This window comes from Centruroides vittatus, unplaced genomic scaffold (assembly GCF_030686945.1).
Source record: "Centruroides vittatus isolate TY-2023 unplaced genomic scaffold, ASM3068694v2 contig_417, whole genome shotgun sequence".
In the NCBI taxonomy this organism is placed as follows: Eukaryota; Metazoa; Arthropoda; class Arachnida; order Scorpiones; family Buthidae; genus Centruroides; species Centruroides vittatus.
This window is the reverse complement of record NW_027122227.1, coordinates 1,565,259-1,591,129: the sequence shown is the minus strand read 5'-3', so window position 1 is coordinate 1,591,129 and position 25,871 is coordinate 1,565,259. Positions and strand designations below refer to the sequence as shown.

At 32.9% G+C, this 25,871-nt stretch overlaps 1 protein-coding gene across 1 annotated transcript in view; it reads left to right on the top strand.

The window, feature by feature from the left end:
- The first annotated feature begins 10,616 nt into the window (after positions 1-10,616).
- The window catches only part of LOC136976693 (protein Shroom3-like), a 51,039-nt gene continuing 35,784 nt past the window's right edge, over positions 10,617-25,871 (top strand). Inside the window, 2 exon segments of the mRNA XM_067272057.1 lie at positions 10,617-10,831; positions 21,890-22,345. Of these exon segments, the coding sequence (XP_067128158.1) occupies positions 10,740-10,831; positions 21,890-22,345 (548 nt within the window). The 5' untranslated portion in view covers positions 10,617-10,739.

The window sequence follows — 25,871 nt, the reverse complement described above, 5'->3', positions numbered from 1 at the left end:
GAAAAGATATGAAACTAGATTTTTCTATATATTTATTCGTATGAGATTGTCAAGGTCGTTGTCATTCTATTGTGACCACACACGTTTTAAGATGACAGGTGTTCTCACGTGAGGGACCGGACGGCATTTCCGGTCTAATCCATTGCCCCCTACCAACAGGGGGATGGGTAGATCGAAATTCTTGTTTATCAACGCCATCGCTATTTAAACTTTTAATCGCCTGAACGGTTTTAGCATTACAACATAACTAAATCTGTTCTACATCATTAATTTTAATATCAGAGGATAATCGTCGATAAAATTGAATACGATACACTTTCTCACGAAATTAAAGATGATCAATTTTAATATAAATCTTATTTATCTTTCGAGTGACACCGTCGATACGGCGACAAATTAGAATAAATTTGGTTGCAAAAAACTGGAGTGTTCACTTGAATAAAATTTGAATTCTACATCTTACTTCTAAGTTTCGTCATGAAAAACCTAATTATATAATAGTATTTGTTCATTTATAAACTCTCTCTCTCTCTCTCTCTTTTTTTTATTAATGATGATTCTCTTAGAAGGGAATTCTTTTGGAAGAATGTAATCAGGATAAGTGATCTTCCTGACACCTCCTAATAACATAGGACTGATGGAAAGATATAACTAAACTATCCGGACTACTGGAAAAAATCTCTAAGAGAATCTCGATTAACAAAAACTATCGGTCCAAATAGAGCAAAAAAGTCACAATACTTAATTTATTATTCAACAGATGTTCGACAGAGCTATTAAAAAGAAGAAATAAAAGATAAATCTTTAATAACGAATTTTTTTTTATGTAATTAATTAAGAATTTCGATATAATCATCCTGCAATTTAAGTGTTTACCATACCTTCAGGAAAATATCGAAAACTAAAAGTTTCCGGTTGTTTTCGAAATCCCTGACATCATTAGTTGCATCAGAAAAATGAAAAACTAGGTCAATACGCAGTTAATAAAAGTTTAGAAAATGGTAATAAAATATGAATCACACAAACAGGAAATGTTCGACCCCTGTTGGGGATATAATAGTTTCCCTATTTTTGAGGGAACTCCGGGAACAGATGTTTTTGCCTTAACTTTCTAAGAAAAATAACTTTTTTTTTCTTTTTTTGCTTTGATATTATTATTTAAACATTTCTGTTTTTCGTTTTGTATTATAAATGCCTTCTAAAATTGCTTATTATTATTTCAACCACCTAATTATGCCATTTACTGTTAAGGGTCAAAAGGAAAACAATTGAGTGATAAAATTACATCTCATCTTAAATCTTAAGTAGGTCTTGGCTATAATCCTGAATTGTATAACCTAACCTTCTGCCCTATTTAAATTATTAAATATATTTTTTTAACATTTAGAAAATATATCTTATTTTTTCAACAAAAACGTTTCTTTAGACAAAGACAAACAACTTCGCGATTAGATCTAGACAAAAGTATTACAATAGACCGACAAAGTTATCCTGAAGTTAATGATCATGTAATTGTAATAGACCTCAGTTAACGTAACACGCAACAACAAACATAACTTGATTAGTTTATTTATCATCAACAATTTTTCTCTAGAAAAAATATTTAACATTTAAATAACACTTTTTATATATCTGTTATAATAATAATAATCATCTATGTTGTATCTATATAATAATCTACTATTATAGTAGAGTAATATACACGTGTACTATAGTATTAGTATATATAGTATATGTGTTATATTATAGTATAAAATATATATAAATGTAATTTTTAAACTCCCTGAATGACTTAGCGTATAAGCTGGCTTCTTTTCCACTGAAGAAACGTATTATCATGCTTCGTTACCAGAGTGGAACCACAGCAGCTATTATGTCAATGTAGATTCGATTTTAAAATCAATTATGAAAATTATAAAAGACAAAGAATATTTTCCATATTAACTGGTATATTAGTCATAAATGTGTCAGCATCTTCAAGGAAAACCAGAATAAACCACTTTATCTTCGCTATTCTTATTACGGTCTGGGTTACATGCATTTTTAAATATTTATATATAACCTTATGATCTTGACATTTTTATATACAAAAAAATAGCATTAAGAGATACATGGTATAATTAACAATTCATAATCTGCATAAGAATTCCATTAAAAAGTAGAAGAATGATATCCTATGATTTTTTAGTAACGAACACAATGTTGTTATAAATGGACGATAATTAAATTTATGAGAAAATATTTTGTTGCGTGCGGTAAAATTTAAATTATGAAACCTTTCTGGGTCCGTGCTAAATTGATTTTTTTTTTTGTTTTTTCAATACGCCACAAAAGCGCAAATACAATTGATCATGACTTAGTTACTAATGGCTTATATTTCTGCTATTAAAATGATGATAAGAATTCTGATAATTCTTCGAGAGTTATTGCCATGTTTCCTCTATGATCTTTAGCCAGATATTGTGTGCACCATATTATTTCAGTTGCTCCTGCTTCAATTATATTATACCATTATAAAGAACCGGGTTCATCAATCATAAATCATCATCCAATGACACAATTAGACCTATACATAAAATGTAGAATGAACATCAATTTTCTTATTCTCACCATTACATTTTAGACAAATTTGATTTTCATCATAGTGTATATGACGGAAATTTATGTAAGGTGTAAACTATTTTCTTCAAATCTCATCATCTCATCTATCATCTAAAAAGATTTAACAAAGACTGCACACAGTTCTACAGCTGGCACTCTATATTTTTTTCTATACGACATCTGCTTAACGTACTTTTCATCTTATTCTTTCTTCACTTTTCCTTCTATTTTACTAATGTATACTTTTCTCCACGCAGAAGTTTCTATTCACCCCTATCCATCTTCAGGTTGGTCTTTTCTTCTCTGTTTAAAAATTATATGTTATTGTAAGTAGACTAGTTTATCATCCATCTTATGTTAAGTTTATCATTCATACTCTTGTTTTTCTGATGTCTTCATCAACAACACTTTCTGTTTTTGATTAAGATAAAGAAACAAAAAAAGAAAAGAATTTTACAATTAAGCCTGGAGTTAATTCCGGATATATTTCAGGAAGAAATATAAGAAATTAATTCACGAATATGAGAAAATTCGTAGTTTTCTTAGATTAATTTCCAGAGATTTATCATTGGACAGTAGAAATAATTACAATAAGTCACCAGCCAAATCTCGTAAAGTGGATAATGTTGCATGGCACAGTAACGGAACCTCACAGAGCGGAAATGGGCGGAGAAAAATGGTGTTATTTTGCCATTACATCGTTTTGGACACGATTTGGTCGAAGAAAAAACACCGAACAGGAAACTTGCGATTCGCTAAGCATTTCTATCGTCTTATAAATATCTTCACCCAGATACAGTAAAGAAAACGAAAGGTTGTGAGGGGGTCAATCCACGTAGGTTTTATTTTTAATAATAAAAATAACAAATTATCGGTTATTATTAAGGCAATTTAAATTCTTTTACGTCAATTAACATTCGCAAAGAGGAGCTTCCGTGAGAGTTTATCAGGCATTCTTGGAAATTAGGGGAGGGGAAAAAAAAAATTAAAATGCAGGGAATGATACCGCATCACCAGGTGTCATTGCTTATCACAACGATGCGTATCTGACTCCCGCCTTACAGACAGCATCGCAGTCAAGGTCACGGGGTCACCGTCCGAAAGTAGATTTAACAAGTGACAGTATGTTGACAACGCCTAATGACAGTCAATAGCGCTTATGCCAGGCTTTCAGAATTCACTCCAGTATCATTTCTTCGTCTAACCAACTGTAGTTCGTAATATAATTAATTATACACATAAAAATAAAAATAATAATAATAATAAATCCGAAAAATGAATTGTTGTTCTTCCTTCACGATTTAATAATACGTAAACCCGGAACGGATAGCCGAAAATCGTGTAATCAACGAGAAATCTGGACTTATGTCGAGAAAGTAAATTTCAGGAATAAAATTAGTCACGTTCTTTAGCCAGATTGCTCCAAGCGAAGGTGTGTTATCAAAATCCTCCAATCAAAACACTAGAGGCGTGTCCAATAGTAGTTCGTGTCTCACGGGTGACAAATAAAATATCTTCTTAATTTCGTCAGTAGTTAAAAAAAAAATACTTTTTAAAAATTATTTTCTTGTATATTTTAATTAAAATTGTAATTATTTTTCTATTAAATATAATTTAGAATTACATTCTGGCGATTAATTACTTCTTTGAGTGTAATAGATGCTAAAGGATGAACTCCTTATAGCGCGCGTTAAAACAAATGTTATATGTAAAAATGGCGGATATGATTGAAAATTTCGGTAAATGATAATCATTCCGTGTTTTAAATATCCGATAATTACTAAATATTAAATTATTAGATGCATTTTTATACACTAATCACGATCTTTAAACTCTGAAACAATACATAAATTATTAGACAAGAGCGATAATGCCAACCTACATTTGGAGTTCCATCGTTTAATTTTCGAAAGGGGGAAATCCAATTAGGCCATATCCATAAACTGGCATAGGGATTTAATATAGCAATTTTACTTAAATGCCCATTAAAGAGTGGATTTCGGAAATCGTTAATGGACAATTCCGCCTATTCTTGTCAACTCATCAAGCTCGGCCCAGCCGACTTGGGGGGAGATGATGACAATTTAAAGCCAGATAGGTTGGTTATGAGGATAGGGAGGAATAGAAAACCGTGACTTCCCGGATCACGAATCGACGGTCCGACGCCCTTTGACGATCTCAGTGTAAAAATAGCGGGTGGAGGGGGCGAATGGAAAGTTTGCTAAGACTTAAAGAACATCCGATAACGTTGTACGAGTGGTTATTAAGTCTGGATCATCATTTTCGCACTGGCCGTGACTCGGAAGGAAATGAACTTTGGGTCATTGTTTTTTTTCTTTCTTTTTCTTGCAATTTTTTGATGAAACCCAGATCATGTTACCAGAAGCAAATTCCCTATCTGGTGAGATAATGAAACTAGAATCGCGGTTTCGACACACTCGAGTTTCTTTATTTATTTATTTATTATTTTTCTTTATGACCAGGTTGTGTTTGGTTTATCCGATTTGCATGCAACGTTATGTCTCGTAGGATGCGTCACAAGTTTTGTACCGTAATATAATTGGTCTCGGTGGATAATAAATCGGATAATATAGCTAGGAGGGTTAACAAATTAGATCCAGATATGTACCGGGAATATCTTTTACGACAGATTAGTGACAATTTCGGTAACTTGTTTTCGTAGTCGCTTGCCTATACCAAAAACCAGCTCATGTGATAAGCTTTACTGATTTTTTTTTCTTCCTTTTTCTTTTTTTTAAGCTTATGCAAGTATGTTGCTCTTTCGGACGTGCAGGTATTTGTCAATGAGACTACGTACAGGAAAAATAATTATATGCTTTCCATCTTATTTTATTCTTTACTGTTTAAATATTTATGAATTTATAATTTAATGTTGTAAAATTATCTTAAAATTAATTAGAATTTAAATACGTATATCCATCAATAAAATAATCTATTAAAATATTTTATTCGTGTTTATTAGGAATTTAATAAGTAAATTAAGTAAAACAAAAAAAATTAATTTCCTAACATCATTTCAGTAAATTTTATTATGTTTTAAATTGATATTCAAGTAATTGAATCGGTGATTAGTTATCGTCGACGATATAAATATTAGTAATTTGCCAAAATCACAGTTTTCGTGATGTAAATAGTGACATTAAATAAATTAATTGAGTAAATTTATCTGTAAATATGGGCTGTTTAGTTCATTCAGGCCATATTTAAACAGATTAGAAAGGTTCCCCTTTCGTTGTATTCCCATTTTAAGAATGAGTGGGCATTTAGCGGATTGGCAACTCTCTTCCTACATAACTTCAGATTAAACTTTCAAAAGTACTAATTAATTAGGATTTCCAGTCGTATTTTATCAGATTTTGCATTCTGCAATGTTTATTTAGTGTAATTGAATTTGTTCTTTCTAATAACGGTTTAAAAAGTCGTCCCGAACGGTTTCTTTCTTAAGAAGTCACCGCATTTCTTCCCCTATCAGCTTTTCAATTTTGTCCTTTCGGCTTTCTTTAATGTTTGCCTCTAAAGCTATTATTACACTTTGTAAATGGCTTTTGTAGCCTTCAGAACAAGTAGAATTGACGTATAAACTTTTTACCATTCTCTAAATAAAAGTTTCTTCATTCGAGATAGTCACACACATCTAATCGTTTTACTTCATTTTTGTCGTTTTATTACTCTAAATGCTTCTCAAATTACAAATAAATAATAATATTTTTATTATTTATGCTAAATATAGATATTTTTCCAGTTAATTTTTTTTTCATCTAATTGTTCGTTTCGTAATTAATTCTATAATTTAAATAAATATCATTTAAATTTTATTATCTAAAGCACTTTTGAAGTTTCTGAAGCAGGCTAAACACTTAAAAAGACGGGGGAGAGTTTCGAACAGAATTCATTAAAGATTTTACGAGGATAAACCATATAAAGATATATTTTAAAGCTATCTTTTATGAATATTTCCTCCGAGAAACTACGTTTTTTTACTTTAGTTTTAAATTAAAGCCACAGTTAATTTATAAAATACAGTTTTTATATAATATACTTATCCTATTTATAATACTCCTTCTGTTCTATAACAGGTTCTTAAATGAATATTTATAGGATTTTTTAAAGTAGAATTATTTGAAAAATTTTATTAGACAGTTTATTGATTACAGTAAAAGATATTAGATACGAATAAATATTATTTTATAAGCTGATACCGTCGAGACGAAAACAATAGTTGGATATTGCAAGTGTAAAAGGAAATGAAACAGTTAATTTCCTTCGTAATTTGAAATGCCACTTTCAGCGCCTGTGTGGAAACAGTTTAAATTCACAGTAAACCGGGTCGATTATAACTATCATTATTGGTATGATCGTTCTCATCCATCAAGGGACGTCAAAAGGTTCAGCTGTCTTGAGCCACCTGCGGATGGCTTAGAAACCTGTAAGGCCCTGATACCCTCTCTGCACCCTTTCTTGTCGTCTACTATGTCCGCCCAGTCGCTATCCAGATTATAGACTGTTTTAATTGAGACTAAAAAAATCTTGCTTGTAAAGTATGCCAAAGGCGTTTGACAAGTAATTTTAGTTTTGGTTCCATTGTTCGTGTTTGCACTCCAGAAAATCAAAACGAAGCAATCACTTTGCAATGGTTTTGTTTCTGGATCAATTGCTCCTGTCAATCTTTTTCTCTCGATTTCTCTGGAAGTTTATTCGGTTCTGCACCTGTTGATACGATGTTTAACATAAAATCGAATTTGTTTAGTAGAGGAGAAAATGTTGATACTTTTTAACCGTTTATCTTATTTCTAGTAACCGATTTCCTGAAGGGTACACGAAATTTTCAAGTTGGTATTGTTTTAATTGATTTTCTCGTTACTCAAAATAACCTCTAATTAAATATATAGAAGTTTTGATTGATTTCAATTGCTTCTAAATAACCTATCATTAATGTAGAGGCTTTGATCGATTTAATCGCAATTGATAACTTTGTTTCTTGATCCTCTGCTTTTGGCTCGTGTGGAAAGTGGCTATTTAGAAATTAAATCATCATCTTTTTTTAATTTTTTTTAAAAAAAAGAGGATTTATCGAAGAAAATTATTTTATATAGCCCTAACTTATTCAAGATTTCGTACATTTATATTTAAAAATGAAAAATTAAGTTTATTTCCTTTATAATTTAAAATTTTGCTTAAAGGATAGGCTTGAATTTCAGTGTTTTAAGTTATGGAGAAACAGCCAAGAATGTAGGTAAATATAATTAAATAATCAACAGAAACATCGAAACATCGATGCATAAATATCGAAGAGAACGATTATTTCTATTATAAAAAAGGAAGAAGATTTATGCCCCATTACAAATTTGATCTGAAAACACCATAATTTTGCCATTCCATTATTTGTCAATTACATAAAATTTTATTTTTCTTATAAACATTATCCTTCAAGATATCTATTATGTACTACTGCCTATTAAAATTCTTCATTTTATGCTTTAAGTCTACCTGTAATTTACTGTTCCTAGTTTTTTTTTTTTTTTTTTTTATTTTTCCTATGAAGTAAACAACTTAAATTATATCCTGCTTTGTCTTTTGAGTGTTTGCTATAAAGGTGGGTGTATTAGATGCTTGTTTATCTTTATATGAAGAAAAGGGTGCAACGTATAATATCAGTACACTTAATTCAAGAATTTAAATTGGGATTTCATTTCTAATAAAGGAGAACAATGTGTGGGCTTTCATATATCAGGATGGTAGTCAGAATGTATCAGAATAGATAATAGGATTTTAATGTGATTAACTGTTATAAATAGGATATTCTATTTTCATTCAGAAAATTTTCGAAATTGATTTAGATAAGAATTTATCGCTTTAGTTTAATTGTCTGTCTTTCTATAACGATTTTTCTTCCCTTCTGATAAAGTTTTCTACTGTAAAAAAACATATACTTTCATCGTCCGGGTTTTATGGTCGAGATCATAAATGCTTTTATATACGCCTCAAATGATAAAATTGCATAAAATAAGATTAGTAGGCATAAAAGCAAATTTAAAAGCTATTTTTAGATTTAAGAGATCGTCTCATTTGGTAGTGTATCATAAATATATTTCTAGATAAAAGTTTACTATGCTATATTTAGAAATGATTCTCTCCATTTACACCGAATGTTATAATCTGGTTCCATTCTTTTTCTAAGTAGTATTCAATTAAGTATCCTTAGCATAAATCGCTCAAGTACTGCGTATTATAATATCACGAATGAACAAAATGCACTTGGAAACAGGTTTTTTTACTAAATATCTCTTGGTGGTTCCACTATCTCTCCTAAATAGTCTTACTCTAAACCAGATCAGGATCCTTCATATCATTTAGTAAGCTCTTAAATTAGACATTAAAGTAGATCTTTAACCATCTTCAGACGATTTTAGCTATTATACAATAAATCCACGATCTTTTTTATTTAAATTAAATAAATTCCTTTGATGTTCTAATATTTTAATAAATTTAAAATGAAGTTTATCATACAAAAAAAAAGTTTGATAATTGATAATACACGAGTAAAATAAATCGAAAATTTCCATTTTATATTTAAAAACACGCGATAAATGCTTACAATTCGTTTAAATTATACAGCATCATTCGATTCTAACTGGCAAGGCAGTAATATTATCCCAAAAAAGTGACTACTGGATGATTTTACTTTAAGTAAACCAATACGCAAATATTCACATTGCAAACAAGTTGATAAAATGTCTATCAAAAATCTAAATTAATATCCTTAGATTATATTATAGGTCTTTATAAAGAAACAATATCAAGCTGTTGTTGTCACACTGTAATTAACAATCTATATGTAGATGAAGGGAGATTTAATAAATTATTAATAGGAATACGCCTTAATCAAATTCAATCGATGCAAATGTAATAAAAAGATGATGTCATAAAATTCATATCGTCTGAATTTAAAATCGAAGTTTGGGAATTTTTTAATAATTATTATTTGCATTTAAATGTTTTTTTTGTTTTTACTTTGAAAAATATCTGCGAGGTTTAAGATCGAATGGTTTAAAAAAATAAATAAATAAATTTGTAATTTATTAGGTGTACGAATCAAGCCTTAAATGATGATGGGGATGCATCTAACGAAGGCAAAAGAGGAGCGGTGGTATCTGCAGTGTTGCCAGGCAGAGCCTAGGGCAAACGGTAAACGAAATGAAAAGTAACAGAAAAAGAGCCCTTGCCGAACAAGCACGCAGTGGGGCAGGGTGTCACGTGGTCTGGCGTACAACGACCCTTCCCAGGTATCAGACGTGTAATTACGCCAACTGTGTTAGGCTTAGCAAGAAAACTAGCCCTAGCATTAGGCTTAAGGAGTTCGTGTGTCCAACCCGAGATATACCCAAGATGCACTGATGATGAATAGGCTGACTCCGAGCTTAAAAATCACCCTTTGAAGGTCAAGTGTAGGAACCTTTGAAAAATTCCTAGAAATTATTATCCTTATCGGCATCATCGTATAAATTTAAGTTTCTTTAGAATATTTTATGATATATGGATGCTTTTAAACGTCAACAAATTTCTTTACTAATCCAATTAACTTTCTGCTTGCACGTGAGCTTCGCTTTGCTGGTCTAACAGGTATGAGGCCCCGTTAACCCATAGGACCCCAATGCACTGTCTTCGTCTCTACTAAAAAAAAAAGGAAAGAAAGAGGATCCTTATGACATCTTCCAAGATAAAAAACGAAAATAACTTCTGTGTTAGATGAATTATTTTACGCTCGACTTGAAACATAAACCTCAAAACAATCCTTAAGTTAGAGGTGACTCGTCAGGAATTTCTACTTCTCTCTTTGCTCTGGAATTAAGTTGAATTATTATTTTGTTTTATTTAACCGTAAATCAGCATTAAAGTCAGTAAAACAGGGAGACACCTTGTTTTTTAGGGTAATCACAATTCTAAATAAACAAAATCTTGATATTATGAGTCCTCTTGTTTCCATGGTGATACATTGACCAATCAGCATTGAGGATGAGCCCAGACCAGTTGCCGTTCTAGCTCTTCTACTATGTCAGTAGATGGGGTAAAGGTCTTTCCTTCGACCCCGTGGCTTGTATGGTTTCTATAAATCCAAGATGCCTGCACCAACAGTTAAAGATTCATCCAGGTGTTTTAGTTACATTCGACCTCACAAGAGCATTAAACAGGAAATGATGTCTTTCCGTTGGTAAGTCTTGTGTTTTTTACATGTGGAAAGGGTTATTACACTAACCAACATTAGCCCTCTAAATTAGTTAATAGTTCCTTCCAGGTTGGGCGGAACCCGACGGACTGATTCAAGTAAAGATAACAATAAAAAATATATATATATTGTGATGGGAGTATTTTAGTGTTAATCTATAGAAAAATGGAAGAGCTAAGTATTACACGTGAGTTTAAATGGTAACACACAACCGACAACTCGAATGAAATGAATAAATTGGATGAGGAAGAAGGCCCCACGTGTAGGGAAAGTAGTTTACGGATAATCAAACCGACGTGCCCAATATTATTTGGAAGAAGGAAACGCTTAAAATAAATTCCACTTCATTTTTTTGAATAAGATTTTCAGTTCATTGTTAAGCGAAGCTCAGTTTCTTATCAGATGAGGGCAAGTTTTTTCGTACTTGATGTACTTGATGAATTGTTTGTTGAAGTCGGATAAGAAGTTAACATTATTATCTATAATGTATTCGTGTTTAGGGGTTCCTACCAATCGCATCTCGACTCCCCGGTGATTTATGGTACGCCCAATGGGGTCCATCGACCCCCTTAAGGGGTGAGTCGCTATAAACCGTGACAGTTACGGCAATCTATGTATCAATCTTGACTACTTCTCGTCTCGCACGTGACTTAACGTGAATGGGTTCGATAACGATTTTGAAGCATCCCCTAAATTCCCCTCTATTTATACAATCATAAAGATAGCTGTCAACGCCGTGTGATTTACAGCTTTAAAGAAGAAATATGGAAAGGGATGAAGCAACAACTTATAATCAAATTTCTCAGCAATTTCATTTATCGCCGTTAGATGGCACTTGACGATAGGACCTCACCTCTTTCCCCCCTTTTTTTCGGCTCCCGAAGTCGGGATACAACTCTTCTTGTATTGATGATATTCTTCCCTCTCCTTTTCTTAACCCGTAAATTTTGGATTAATGAATGATTGCGCGTGTCGAAATTTGCATCTTCTTTCTAATTTGCTTTATCCTCATTTTATTTAAATGAACCTTTAATGAATAAGTAAAACGTCCTTGAGAATCGAAGAGGACGAGACGAAGAAAAAAAAATGTACACAAAAAAAATTCTTTCCCACGTTTTAGATTCACTAGACTTGTAACCTGAAGGGGTCATCGAAGTCTGTTTCGCTTCAGATTCAAGCAGAGAGTTTTTTCTACGTTAAATTTATGAACAGAAACAAAAAAGGAGCATTTAAAAAACCATCCTGGAAGAATTAAAAATCAGAAAAAATTCGCATATTTTTTAAAAAAATAATAATAATAACAATAACAATAACAGCAACAATAATAAGTTCTCTTTTAATAGGCATACATAAAGGGGGGAGGAAAAGATCAGTCGATACGATGAAAGGTTAACGACAAATAAGCAAACGAGATTTTTATTAATTAACAATTTAATGATTAAAATAATTACTCGACATTTATCTAAATTATAATTAACATAATATGAAAATTGTTCGGATGGGGGTTAAATTCGTGTAATCAATCATTTCGATCCAGTTACTTCTACAGCATAAATTGGTTTATGCTAAATAACGTACCGATTTGTGCATATTTTAATTTAAAAATTCTAGAGATGCTTCATTACATTTTCTTTTTTTTTTTCCTTTATACGTAAATTTGAATGAAGCTTGAAATTATTTTTATTTTATTTTTTAGTAGGAAGAGGGGGGAAAACGCGAGGTAATGTAATCTGGATTATCTTTTGCATAATGATTATAGGAGTGCCATACTTAAGTAATCCATTACTCTATTTATTCAACAATAAGATATTTAACGTTAAAAGTTATCTATTACTTTGATAATAAATAATTTTTAAAAATAATAACTATAGTAATAGATAATTTTCTTCGGTAATGGATACCTTTCTGGAGAAATGGATAACTTTTAAAATTATCCACTTCATAAGAAAATCCATTACTATAATTATTTTGAAATAGTCTATTTAGAACAGCATAAAAACTATATTTCAACGTGGATTTACTCAGTAAATGTAAGAAATCAACCAGTCGTCCTTCACAACAAAATAATTACGTCCGTCTCCCATTTGATTCATGACAAATGGAGTTTTTCGGAAGATAAAATACGTATATACATACATACGCATTCACTTTGTTCGTTGAAAAGGAGAATATCAGACAAAAGAACTTGTGAAATATTACTAGAATCTATTGTGACGTGATTTAATCATTGTTCAGATAATTAGCGATTATTGTATGAAGTGCCTGCCACACGACCGTGCTTTGCTTCTACCCAACGACTCTAAACTTGTGTATTAATAAATATACACTTATACTTTCGAATTTCCCTCCCCCTTCTTCATTTTTTAAATCGAAGGGAATAATAACATTACGTCACATTTAAATGTTCTAGCTATTGGTCGATGGCCTTAGGGAATTGTCGACCTTCAAGTAGTGAAGTTGCTCTGGAGCTGGAAGCCACTTCGGTGGGAGTTGAATGGCTGATGGTATTACTTAATCATTGCATTCCGTACAGCAACGATGTTATAAACAAAAATCTCGACTCTTGGAACACGGAATATCATTATTATTATTATTATTATTTATTTTTTTTTTCCTTCCATATTTTTCGACAATAAAATCTACGTGATGTTTGTTTATGGCGTGTTTAATACCGATACTTCCGCATTTTATAATTTCAAAAAATTGCACAGTCCTACATATTTCTCTCTTCTTTTGTTTTCGTATTAAAAATTATACTTGTAATGGTTAAAATTTTATTCGGGCAATAAAACCCCGGATCGTTGCTCCTTGACCCGACTCACGTGTGACCTAAGCGGGAGTCACGTGATTGGTGTCGGGATACACGCTTCAACCCCTTCAGCACTTTTCCAGATTGATTTGGGTTAAATGATGCTTTCGTGAAGACGAAAGTGGTCCGCCCTGCATTTAATGGTTTCTGGCTCACGTGATGTTGAATGGGGTACTTTATTTTTGGAAAATTTCGCCAAATTTCAAGCTAAAATAATTATTCTTCTCGTACGAGATTTCCTTTACGTTCGTACTAAATTCTCGTGTCGGAAACTTACGTGTTAATTAAATTTTTAATATATAGATTAAATTATTATTTTATTTTTATATTTAGATACTGACGAGAAATTGATAACATTATAAAGTAGGATAAATAAGAAAATTACAAGTTGGCCTAATTAGTCGATAAAAGCCTATTGTGATTATAAAAATGAGTATTTTAATAGAAAAAACTGTGCCGAAATTTCGTAGTTTAGAAGCTCGCATGACAACTTTCCGTACCTTTATATTGGAAACGGTGGCATAAAGTCTAAACCAAAGGTCCCCCAAGCATATAATATAGTTCTACTCCTTCCGAACCTGTAGCGACATCTGTTAATGAAATTCATTATTATTATTTCATTAAGTATATTAATAAATTTGTCATTTTGAAACGACAAACTGCCAATAATTTTCTAGTCATAAATATTAATTATACGTATTTAGTAACTTGTGAGATACATTTAGAAAAATTTATTACGCCACGAGAGGAAAAATACAGCTACAATAAGGAAAATTCCTCGTAGTGATGCAAGGTTTTTTTTTTCTTTTTATATATAAATGACACAGTAAATTATACTTTTAACAGAAGAAAAGAATTTTCGCTATTTCTTTTGTTTATCGCCCGCATTTATAAATTCGAATATAATTAAAATACCGAAACGACTTGGTTTAATTTAGTAGCTTCCAATTCGAATTTCAGAATTAAAATAGTTGCAAATTATTAGTTGCAGAGTCACGTAACCACTCGAGTGTATTTTTAAAGTTTTCTTTATAAAAATAGAAAGTTAGAAGAGTGGCATCTTATCACTGCAGACATCTACTCCTTAATTTGTCACGTAACTACTCAGACTATGATCGCTGCAGTATAATTACAAAGGCAATTAGAAACGACTAAAAGCTATAATGAAAGATGTTTCGATTCTTTGCAAACGTAGACAAAAACTCAGCTTCAGCTTCTCAGAAAGTAAACTAAACTGGGGATTATCTGACGCCAGGTTTCGATGGAATTCATGGGGAAAAAATTCTTTCCCACTTAAGAGCAGAGATGTGGAATTTAGTTACGTCATAGTCTATGCGACGCCGGTTCGGTTTTCAGCCCTTCAGGGAACTCAACAGACAATAGAAGGCATCAATACTAATGTCCGTGTCTTCGTTTGAAAGTGGTATATGGGTAGAAAGAAAACTATCATTAGTGTGCCCTTGTATACAAACGTTAAAATACTTCCAAGTAATAGAAAAAAAAATGTTGGCGAGTTTTTTAATGCGTGGGAATTAAATAATTTAGGGGGAAATCCCTTATCGTGGGTATAAAACATCCCACATCGAATGTACTTGCTACATGTGGCACACGCGTGTCCCGTATGGATAGTTGGGTGGAGCCTTTCAACACGTGATCCGCTTACCCAAACTCGTAAACATTCGCGGAACGGAATTTTGGAGATGCCCCTCGTTTGTACTTGATTACCATAACACGAAATGATGAGGAAACAATTGTAAATCACACTCCCTCTGTTGAAAATAGGACAATAGACCCTTTGAGAACTTCACTTTGTTGACTTTTGTATAGTATTCACGATTTACGTGATAAATGTAGATTTAAAAACACGCGAAATCCGAGTTGTGTACTCTTTCAGAAAAGTCGTCTTCAGTTCGTTGCCTTTCCAGGAATTACAAGTTCGATTTGTCTTGTAATTCTCTCGTTCTTAGAAACTTCTTTTTTTGCAAAAGATTGGCAAAATAAGTATCTTCGATTGATATTGCTTCAACATGATTTATGGTAGTTCCAGATTTAAGATTCTTGACGAGGAGTTGGGCTACATCGTAAATCAATCGAATGCACAGGACGTCTTTGACGACATTAATTGTTTATAAACAGCTGTTAGATGTCTTAACCTTTCTCCGTGTTAAGACGTAAATCACTAAAAAGAACAGGATTTTGAAGTCTTGTCAGACTGACCTTTGATTCGTACAGGTCGTTCACTTGTAGGAGGTCCGGCTAGTAAAAGTATCTATCAGTTTTTATGAAGTTATTAATTGAATCCGATCAGGAACTTTCTCGTAAATTACATCTTGGTTTATTAAAAATCTGCCTTGTTATCGTTTAATATATTATACTGTATCTAAAGCCAGACAAAGAGGAACTTTGCCTTATGTGTTAAGTGGCTTGTAAGGAAGCATCAACAACCCTTGCTCATCGAAAATTTAAAGTGCACTACAACACCTCTTTGAATGAATAAATAGTTTTTGGTACTTTTAAAGCTTCCTTGAGTAAATAAGACATAAAGTAAACACACTTAGGAGAGTGGAATCTTAAATAAGATACAGTTCTTTGAAGGTGTCTGCTGTCTCTGTTGCTCGAAACGAGTTGCGAGTTAAAGAGGTGATATCATTGTTACTTTTATTTAGTCCTAAAAACCGAATTAAACTAGAAACAAATTTTAGTTCATTTATATTCTTTTGTATAAATGAAATTATGTTTGATTTATTTCCTGGAAATTAAGTGAGAATAGATAACCTGACCGAAACTGGTTTAATGTAGGGATGTGGAAGGTCGAAGGGTTGTTCGGACCGGTCCGGATACTCCTACGCCAGAAATAATAATTCTGGATAAATCCCAACTGTATATATTAACATAACTGTCTGAATTGTGAATGTATGAGTCAATTATTTCGGTTTTTTTCTAGTGAACAGAGATGTTATGCAAATTACATTGCATCGTTGCCGTTTGTTGATTTAATCGCTTTAGATATTTTTAGCGTAGGGTTCCATTATGAAATTCGAACCGACAACTTATTTTTCTCGAAATCATATGCTTATGTTTATATATTATATAAGTAGATGTGCCGTACATTAGTTCTTTTTGCATAGAAGACCTTCAACTGTAAATTTTTTATAATAAGTTTATGTAGTTTTCATTATATACGGGCACATAATCGTTTAAGCATTTTTATTATACACCTGGAAAGAAGATTTTTAAGGCTTGGTTCCAGGTGTAGATTAAAAGATAGATTATGGTATTTGGGCGTTTCCAGAAACTGTAATATATTTTTATGTAAAATCACTTGATAGGGATAGTGCAGCATTTTTTCCAGAATCTATTATGATTCTTGCAACGGAATTTTCAAGATCTATTTTTATCGTAGTGACCAGCATGGAGTCTATAGCCTACTAAACACATGGCAATGGACTGCATTCCATTGAGGTCGTTCCTGTCTTAGCAACGCCTTCTGCTGGACGTTTCAAATTACATCCATTCGCCCGAATAAAGATATTCGAATGCATCTGAAATATAAAATTTCAGAGATTAAATATTTAAATATGGAATATAGAAAAGAATTTCAACACCAGATGGTACTCAGTTCTGCCACGCGTGGGGACGTTTTTGTTTTCGCTGAATCCCATTTAGTGCTGGAGTTATGTCCTCCGAACAGATAAGAGGGAAATTATTCCTTCAAGCACCACTACTGCCTGATTATGTAACTTGTCAATAAAACGGGTTTTTATGTAAGAAAAGTAATATACCCATCATCACGGGTGCATTACTTTTCGTACACGAAAGTATTTTTAGTAGAGGAGCTTAAATTTAGGGCCTAGAAACGCTTTTACAGTTGTAATTTTAACAAGACTCGCTGTAATCAAGAGCATTTACTCTATTTTTGCTCTATTGCTTCGGCTTTTAAAAGCTCTCTTAATGCGTTATTCTATGTCGTATGTTAAGGTGCAACTCGCTTTTTATTACTTTACAATATATAAAATTAATCGCGATAAAATTGAAGTGTTAAAGAATAAAATCCAAGAGATTACGTTCTAAACTCGTTTTTTTTGGGGGTGCTTAAAATCTCCCACTACCTGTCAAAACAAAGGATAAACATTCAAATATCCCCTTCTTCCATTTTCATTCCTGTTTAATTCACCCCTCAACCGAGTGGGAACAGTCCACATGAGGGTTTCTCGTTGGCTGAGATTGCCTCATATTTAGGGTGCCCATCAGACTGGCATGGATCTTACCGGTAAGTTATATTTTATTACACATTTATCCTGTTGAAGTTAATTCAGGTGTGACCCGATCCCATAATAGAAAGACTCCTCTGGTAATTATCATAAACTTGACTTGTAGAGAATTCCGGGCACCTCTTTGTAAGGAGCATTTTCAAAAGATCCTCTGCGCTCCAGTTTAATTAGAGAAGAGATAATTTTTTATGTTTATTACGTTAAATGATGATTGGGACTTAGTTTTAGGAGACCGCCTGCCCCTAACAGACCCCAGATAATTATATATAGCCACAGGTGTTTCTCTGAGCGATGTGTTTCCGTTTAGTATCGTCCCCTTTTTGGTGACGTCTTTTTGGCGCCGAAGATCATCTCGACTTTGGTGTAGCGTGACGAGAGAACTTTTTGTGTAAACATTTACTGCTTTAGAAAACAATTCAGGTATTAATTTACATAATCCTTCACACGATATTTTTTAAATATGACATTTAAATGGTAAATGGAATTGCGTTACATTGTAAATTTTCCTTGCATATGTTTCTATGAAAGCTATATAAGAATCGTTCTTTGTATCTGTTACGATTAAAATTATGTATAACGATCGACCGGGATGATAACACACACCTGAGATAACCAAACAGCGCACCTGGCTATAAATTTTTGGATCGCTGCCATAAAAGGGAAACGAACTTTTTATTTTTTCATCACAATCCGTTTAAAGAAACTAGATTTTAAAAAAAAAGAAAAAAAAATTAAAAATTAACAAACGAGATGAAATTTATTTTAATTTTATTCGGCAAACAAAACCATTCTAAAGGTAGTTCAAAGCGGAAGAAGAATCCCGACCTTGATAGTTTCAGCCCCATTGGGTGCCAAGGTCGGGGATGCAGTGAAAGCGCCCTTTGTACGAGGTTTCCCCGTGACAAATAAGAGACAGGACAAGGCCGATAGTTGACTTCAGGCAACGTACCCCGAACGGGTGGTATGCATTTCTTTAAGCTTTATACCTTTGAGGTATCGTTTCATTTTTAAAATTCTTTATTTTGAGAAAGGATCTCAATGACCTAAACTCATAAAATTTGCTATGGTTGACAGTGACCCTGCCGAGAAGGAATGTCCTCATTGTATAGAAGTAGAATAGAAGCTTACACGTTTTAAAATGTCGGGCATAAATTGTGTTCTTTATGACTTACAAATTGATACTAAGAATCTAAGCATTAAGGTTTTGATCTTCGATTGTCTCCATGTTATATCCGTATACAAATTTTTTCAAACTCGATAATTAATCCATTACTTTCTGATATTTACGAGAATGTTTTCAGTAAGTCATTATAAATAAAGTCATAATGAGTTTGTTCATATAATCATATAATTATTCATCAAAAGAAGTTTAAACATGAAAGGTTAATAAAATTTCCTTCTGTTTTTTTTATTTAAGTCTGATGTATATATCAGTGCATTGTATTGTAGGATACATAAATATTATGATTAAGTACAAACATAGCACGCATAAGAGGTCAACTGGTATCATTCATTCGTAATAATATCTTGAGGCAAAATCTGCAAAAGAATGATGTAAGATGAATGGTTGTTATTCGCTTCCTTACTCTATCTTATTTAATGCAGGCATGTATCGTGTGACAATTTACAGATATTTGAACTCCGGAGTCGCATTGCGAAACACGACAATATACGCTATCTTTATATGTTTGTTTTGAAAATGTGAAATTACATTGTATTGTTGTACAGGTGGTCCCTACTAACTTCGGAATTTGCGGATTTTTATCCCTCAATTCGGTTGGTAGAACGTTGTAAAAGCCCACTAAAGAATCTCACAATGGCGAGGTTGCGTAAAGAATGGTGATAAATACCATTTTTTAAAGCAAAACGCAATCAGGATATAATCTTTTTTTAAAGGTGATGACTCGTAATGTCCCTTTAGTGTATTTATGGAGCTTAACTTAATGGCATTTGTGACACAGTATGGCAAAGGGCAGCTATCCAATAATCCCTTATTGTTATCCTGATGCTATTTTTCATAGTAAAAGTTAAGCTCCAGGTATGCTAGGCATGCAAAACGCCATAGGATCCAATAAAGAAAAGAATAAGAGTTGTACAGTATATTCGAATATTCGATATGAAAGTAAATTACAACCTCAAATAAAAAAGTTATTTCTTAATTATTAATCACTTTATAGAGGGTTTTAAACGATTAGATTGGAGAGTAGAAAGTCTGTAGATTTAATCGCATGGTCCGGCGTAGACCATAAAATAGAAAATACGGCAGATGGTTGTTAACTTAGACGACCTTGGCATCAGCCCTCTAATTCGCTGTCTGGTCGCAAGGTGTCGTTGTTTGACAAACACTCGATAGACTAGTGGGCCTCTTCACATACCCTGCATACCGGGATTGGAGGCACTTGGAACCAAACTACCTTTGCCTAAGGGCACAGTGGGACATCTGGCGTTTGGGGCGTTACATTCACGTGCCTTGCTTTGTTTACTGATAGCTTAGATAGAGAACGGTTTGACTGGATTGCTAACAATCTGCTGGACAACGGGGAATTGGAATGTAGGGAAAAAAGAGATTGGCTAAAGCTAAACAAATTTCAGATAACAAAGAATAATGCCTTTACCGACTTATCATTGGAAGACCCACCTATAACTAATCAGTTTTGGGACCAGGTGTAATGCGATGAGGCCTCATTAAAATCGTAAACGCACGACAATCTCCTCCTCCTATTGTATAAAAGATTTCCTAGCGATTCCATCTCTTGAATTTTAATAATTAAATACCGATTAAACCGAATGGTCTGATCAACTGATAAGTTTTTTAAAATAACATTTAAAAGCTTATAAACGATTTTTTTACCGAATACAACAAACAAAATTCTGTTAAATTGATAAATATTGTTTTTATATTTTCTAAATTTTTCCTCGTCTAAAGAATAAATTAAAAATGAAACTGTACATTTAAATTAAGTTCTTATCTAATTATAAGATAAACGTGATAAAAACTGACGGCAAGCTTTCTATTTCCTTAATAAACTATTTGAAGTAAATTCAACAACAAATATAATATATGTGCCATTGTGAGGCCCATGGTTGGTTCTTTGTCGCGCGCCAAGAACTACTCCCAAATGATCTACTGAATACCGGATCATTTCTCTACAAGGTAATCGACCGAAAATATTTTTAACCAAGTCTTTTCTGAAAGAACAATCTTCATCACTTGGAATTTCCTAATCTACAACTAAATTGTCGATTGGAAATACCAAATTTGTAGTTTGGTTGTAGGAACTAGTCTATTCTTCCTTTACAGAGCTTGTTTCCTCAAGGTGAGTGAATAGCGCTTTAAATACCGATCACAAAGAAGCTATTTATTTTCTTAACAATTTAATATTTCCAGTTTAAAATATTATAAAGACATTATCAAAAATCTCTCTTTTAATCACATGAAATTAAAGTGGAATTAAGTTTAATATTTTATAAAGTAAGTAGGTTTCTACAATTATATTAATATTGTACCTATTCTCCTTGAAAAAGTAATGTTACTAAATCTAATCTTATTTGGAGTTGATATATATATATGTGTGATTATGAAAATATTTGAAAATGCTCCACTTAACTAAATTAATCATCAAGTATCAAATGTATCTCTGTTTAACTTCATTTCCAAGACAAAGAATTGCCTAGAGTAAGTTCTACGCAATAATTACATGTTGATAAAATAACTAATGTCAATAATGATTAGAAACTAGGAATTTTTAAAGATAAGTTATCCTTGATACAGCGATAATTTCGGCTTTGTATGGAAACTAGGTCGAACATTAATACGGTTGTTTACTTTCAATTGGCTTTAATAACGATTCATTAAATCGTGTTGCAATCACTCGAAACTATAATTTTTGCCGTCGTGTTTAATATTTAACAACTCACTACCGAATTTGGATTATATTAAATAATGTTTTTTATTTTTTACAGGAACTCCAATGAACATAAAGAGAAAGAAAGTTCAAATTTATGGCAAAAGGCTACGTCTCTGAGGCAGAGCTTTAGAAAGTCCAAATCTAGTAACAAGGAAGCAAAGTCCAGTCGACTTCATCGCCACTGGAGCTCTCAACGAAACCTTACTAGAGAAAGAAAGAGTTTCTCTTCTAATCCTATTGGCGATGTAACGGGAGATCAATCTAGGACGTTCGGGCGCAAGCAGTCACGTTCGTATACAGATAGCGGTGACGCCAACGAATGGGAAGTTGCAAAGAAGCTGTTCGATATGGCAGCTGTCAAAAATGGAAGCCAAAGACACAATAGAACTGCACGCAAACTGACAAAAGATTCTGGTTACGAGACGAGCGCTCAGGGTGATCAGGACTACGGTAGCATCGAATGGACGAGCCAGTCGATCCTCGCTAACGATAGGAATCGTCAATCACAAACGTAAGCAGGATTTTTAATGGTTTTTTTTATTTTTTGATCGGTGACTTCAGAAATGTTTTTGTTCTGATGGAGAGCGACGCTCGACCCCTTTTGACCCCAGTGGCGTCAGATCTCAGCCAGGTGATATATCGGCTTGGACCCCATCGTCGACAACCGGATTTTTTCCTCCCTCCGTCACCTTTGACCTCTGACACGCCTCTTACGCATGCTGTCACGCGACGCGAGACAACATGAGCAAGGTTATCACTCTTTACCTCAGGATTTATCCCAGCCTTTCCTGAGTAGAAAGTTTTATCTGAGTAGAGGGGAAAATAATGGTCGACTCCTGTTAATGTTTTAGAAATGTCTTATAAATTCACTCTGAATACTTATTGTCGATAGTTGCAAGGATGCAACTTATATAGTAGCCGGGTTGACGTGGCTCCCGTTACTAAGTATCGGATATTTATCTCGATTCTAATTAGTGTAGGGAAGTTTACACCAGTAGAAGCAGGGACGGCTTTATTACGAGGGGAAAGAGGGGAGAGTTGCAGGATTCTCTAAATGACCATATTTAGTCAGATGAGTTTCGATGTTCCGGGACCGACAGGGAGGAGGATTATCTAAACCCTCAACACATCTTTCTAGCAGGAAAGACGAGCGCGGAGTCGAAATCCGGACAAGCACGGCGCCAACTTCAGGGTCAAAGTGTCGGATATCTGACAGGAGTCAATTCTTGTGATAGGCATTTCTCATTAAATGCATTTTTCGTGAGGCCACGGTAGGTAAATAAAGACAAATGATCTTCAACACTTATAATTTTGGACAAACTCTGCAGTTTACCGAATTTAATCCGTAGGAGTAATAACATATTTTAAAAAACTATTTTTATTCGAAGAAGAATGAAGAGAAGGTAGTAGATCGGCGGGAGTTGATTGGGTTCTTAAAAACAGCCTGACTGTTTAAAATAGTTTTACTTTCCTTCATTAACTCCACGGTAACGACCTGCAGGTGGTGCGTCAATGAGTCATAACATAGGAATACTGTAGTTAGTGTGTGTAGCATGCACCATACCACTTTTTGACTACAAAACAGTAAGCTCGAAAACCAGCTGGTTACTCCTCCGTGTTATTTGTAGGCTTAATACATAACGAATAATTTACGAAAGCCATTTTTATTGCCAATCGTGGAGCGTTTTCCCCTCTTTTCAAAAGAACTAGTGTGACGTTATTCATCTCTCCTATAATTCCTAAAAACATTACCGTAAATCTGACACTGTATAGAATTTAGTAAAAAATACAGTAATATGATTCGAACGGTAAATCAAAGAATTTTCAGTACCTCATTCTGCTAGACTGAATTTCCGAATCATCCAAAAGTCTAAAGGCCGTCGATGACGTAATGAATGAGACGTTGACACCAAAGTTTGTAGAGGCAGACTCACGATGAAAATTCAGGTTTTTATTTAGAGAAAACTATTCAAAAAACTCTTTCTTTTTTTGTATAATTTCTTTTAAGATTTTCTAAACCAGAATTTACTTGCATAAATATTAATTATGAGTAAGGGTTTATAAAAAAAAATAAGACTGACATCATGAACATTTCTAGGACGTTTTCATTTTTATCAGCCATAACCGTATTCTTTAGTTTTGATCGTTGCACCATTTATCATGCACTCTTTCCTTACAATTCATAATAATATGCCTTTTATGTCAAGTTAATTTTAAAATTTCACGCATTTTATTTTTAATTAAAGTGAGAAAAACAATATAATAGATTGTTTTCCTTTAAGTCGACTTACATAAGATGCTTTAAAATGCAACACGATATCATGTGAAGTACTCCTGTAGAGTAGCTTGAAAATATCAATCATCGATATGTATTTATCAATATGTTTCTTCCGCCATTCGAAGGTCTTAGATTCGAAGTTAAAAGGATTTTCTACGTCACTTCGGCGATAAACATGACTGTTTCACTGTTTTGTTTTGTTTAAAAAAGAAGTATTTCTGTGTAACTATTATGATACGTTTACTGATTTATCGATGACTGATGAGGGTTATTTAAGACGTAATCTTGAGTTATTTTGTTTAATATTTCGATAAAATTCCGGGTATTCTAAGATCTATTTTATGATACACGTGAAAGAATTTTCAAATTCGTTTATCTAAGATGATAATTCATATCAGATTTCATAACTTACTGTTAATATATATATATATATATTCCTCTGAAGACTTACAGGGATTTATGATTGCCACTAGTTAAAAAATCTATTTTAAGCTAGGAATCTCCTTATCTACTGGAATTCCAATTAAACACGATAGAAAAAATTCAGTAAAGGCGATAGAAATATTCCCATCCTAGCGTGAAATGAGGTGCACGTATAAGATTCCATACTGAGCGAAATTTAATGATTTCTACATGGGTGGTAACTATATCAACTTGTTATCCCCAGAATTCATATATATTATATCTAATATCTGTTTTTTTTTAATGTAAAATTCAAACCGATTAATCCCGAAAGAAAAAAAAGATTTGTCAAATGACTATTGCAACGTTCTAAGCACCTGCGAGAGATAGAATGGTGGGTGGAGGTGTCGAACCCGATATCGCTGTATGCCTAGCATATTAAGATGTCTGAGTAACAGCATAAAAATGCTCTCTCGACGATCTAGTTTCTCCACAGGAGTGTTTTACATGCGGAATTGTATACCAAAAGAACTTCTCTGTATGCTTTTTCGTATAACTAATCTTTCTGTTTTGAATGTATTGTATAAATCACAGAATTGGAATCTGAAATTCCAAGGATGCTTGCCTTTAAACACGGATCTGAGGTCAGGAGAACCACGCCCCTAGCAGCCGGACAATAATTCTAAAGCAGCCTAGTTTTTTTCGTCGCCAAGGGTGAAGTTGAGCACAATACTTGTCATTCTTTCTCAAGTTTTCTGACAGTTGACAAATGTCCTATAATGTAGTCTAAACAAGGGTCATTAGACTCTTATCTTCTAAAATTTTACTGTTCAAAATTTTTAAAAACTCTTTTTAAAAATCATTAAACATTTACCTTTATTAGCTGTAAACTTCATCTCGAAAGTCTAGAATACAATAGTTAAATTCATTTCTAGATATAAATTGCATAATTGAAAAGACAATCACAAAACATTCCTTAAAAAATATTTATCTTGTTGAACTCGGATGTCAAAACTATTTAGGGTAAATACCAAAAATTCTGGAATATAAGTTAGAAATGGATCTAGAATAACAAGATCTCTACTGATCTTGTTTTTGGGAACACAAAGCAACTGATTTAATTCTGGAATTCCATTCTGCAATGCGTTAGAAATCTGCCTTCCTGTTCTTTTTTTGAATAATGTAGTAGGGTAGATATGGAGCACGAGGATACAAATTCCAGTTTTAATCATCATAACGATTCAAGATCGCATCTTAATTAAACTCTCGTAATTGCAATTAACCGTTTCTTTATAGTGGCCGCGACCTTAAAACGAAGGAAAAGAAAAAAAAAATTCTCCGAAGAAAATTTATTCAG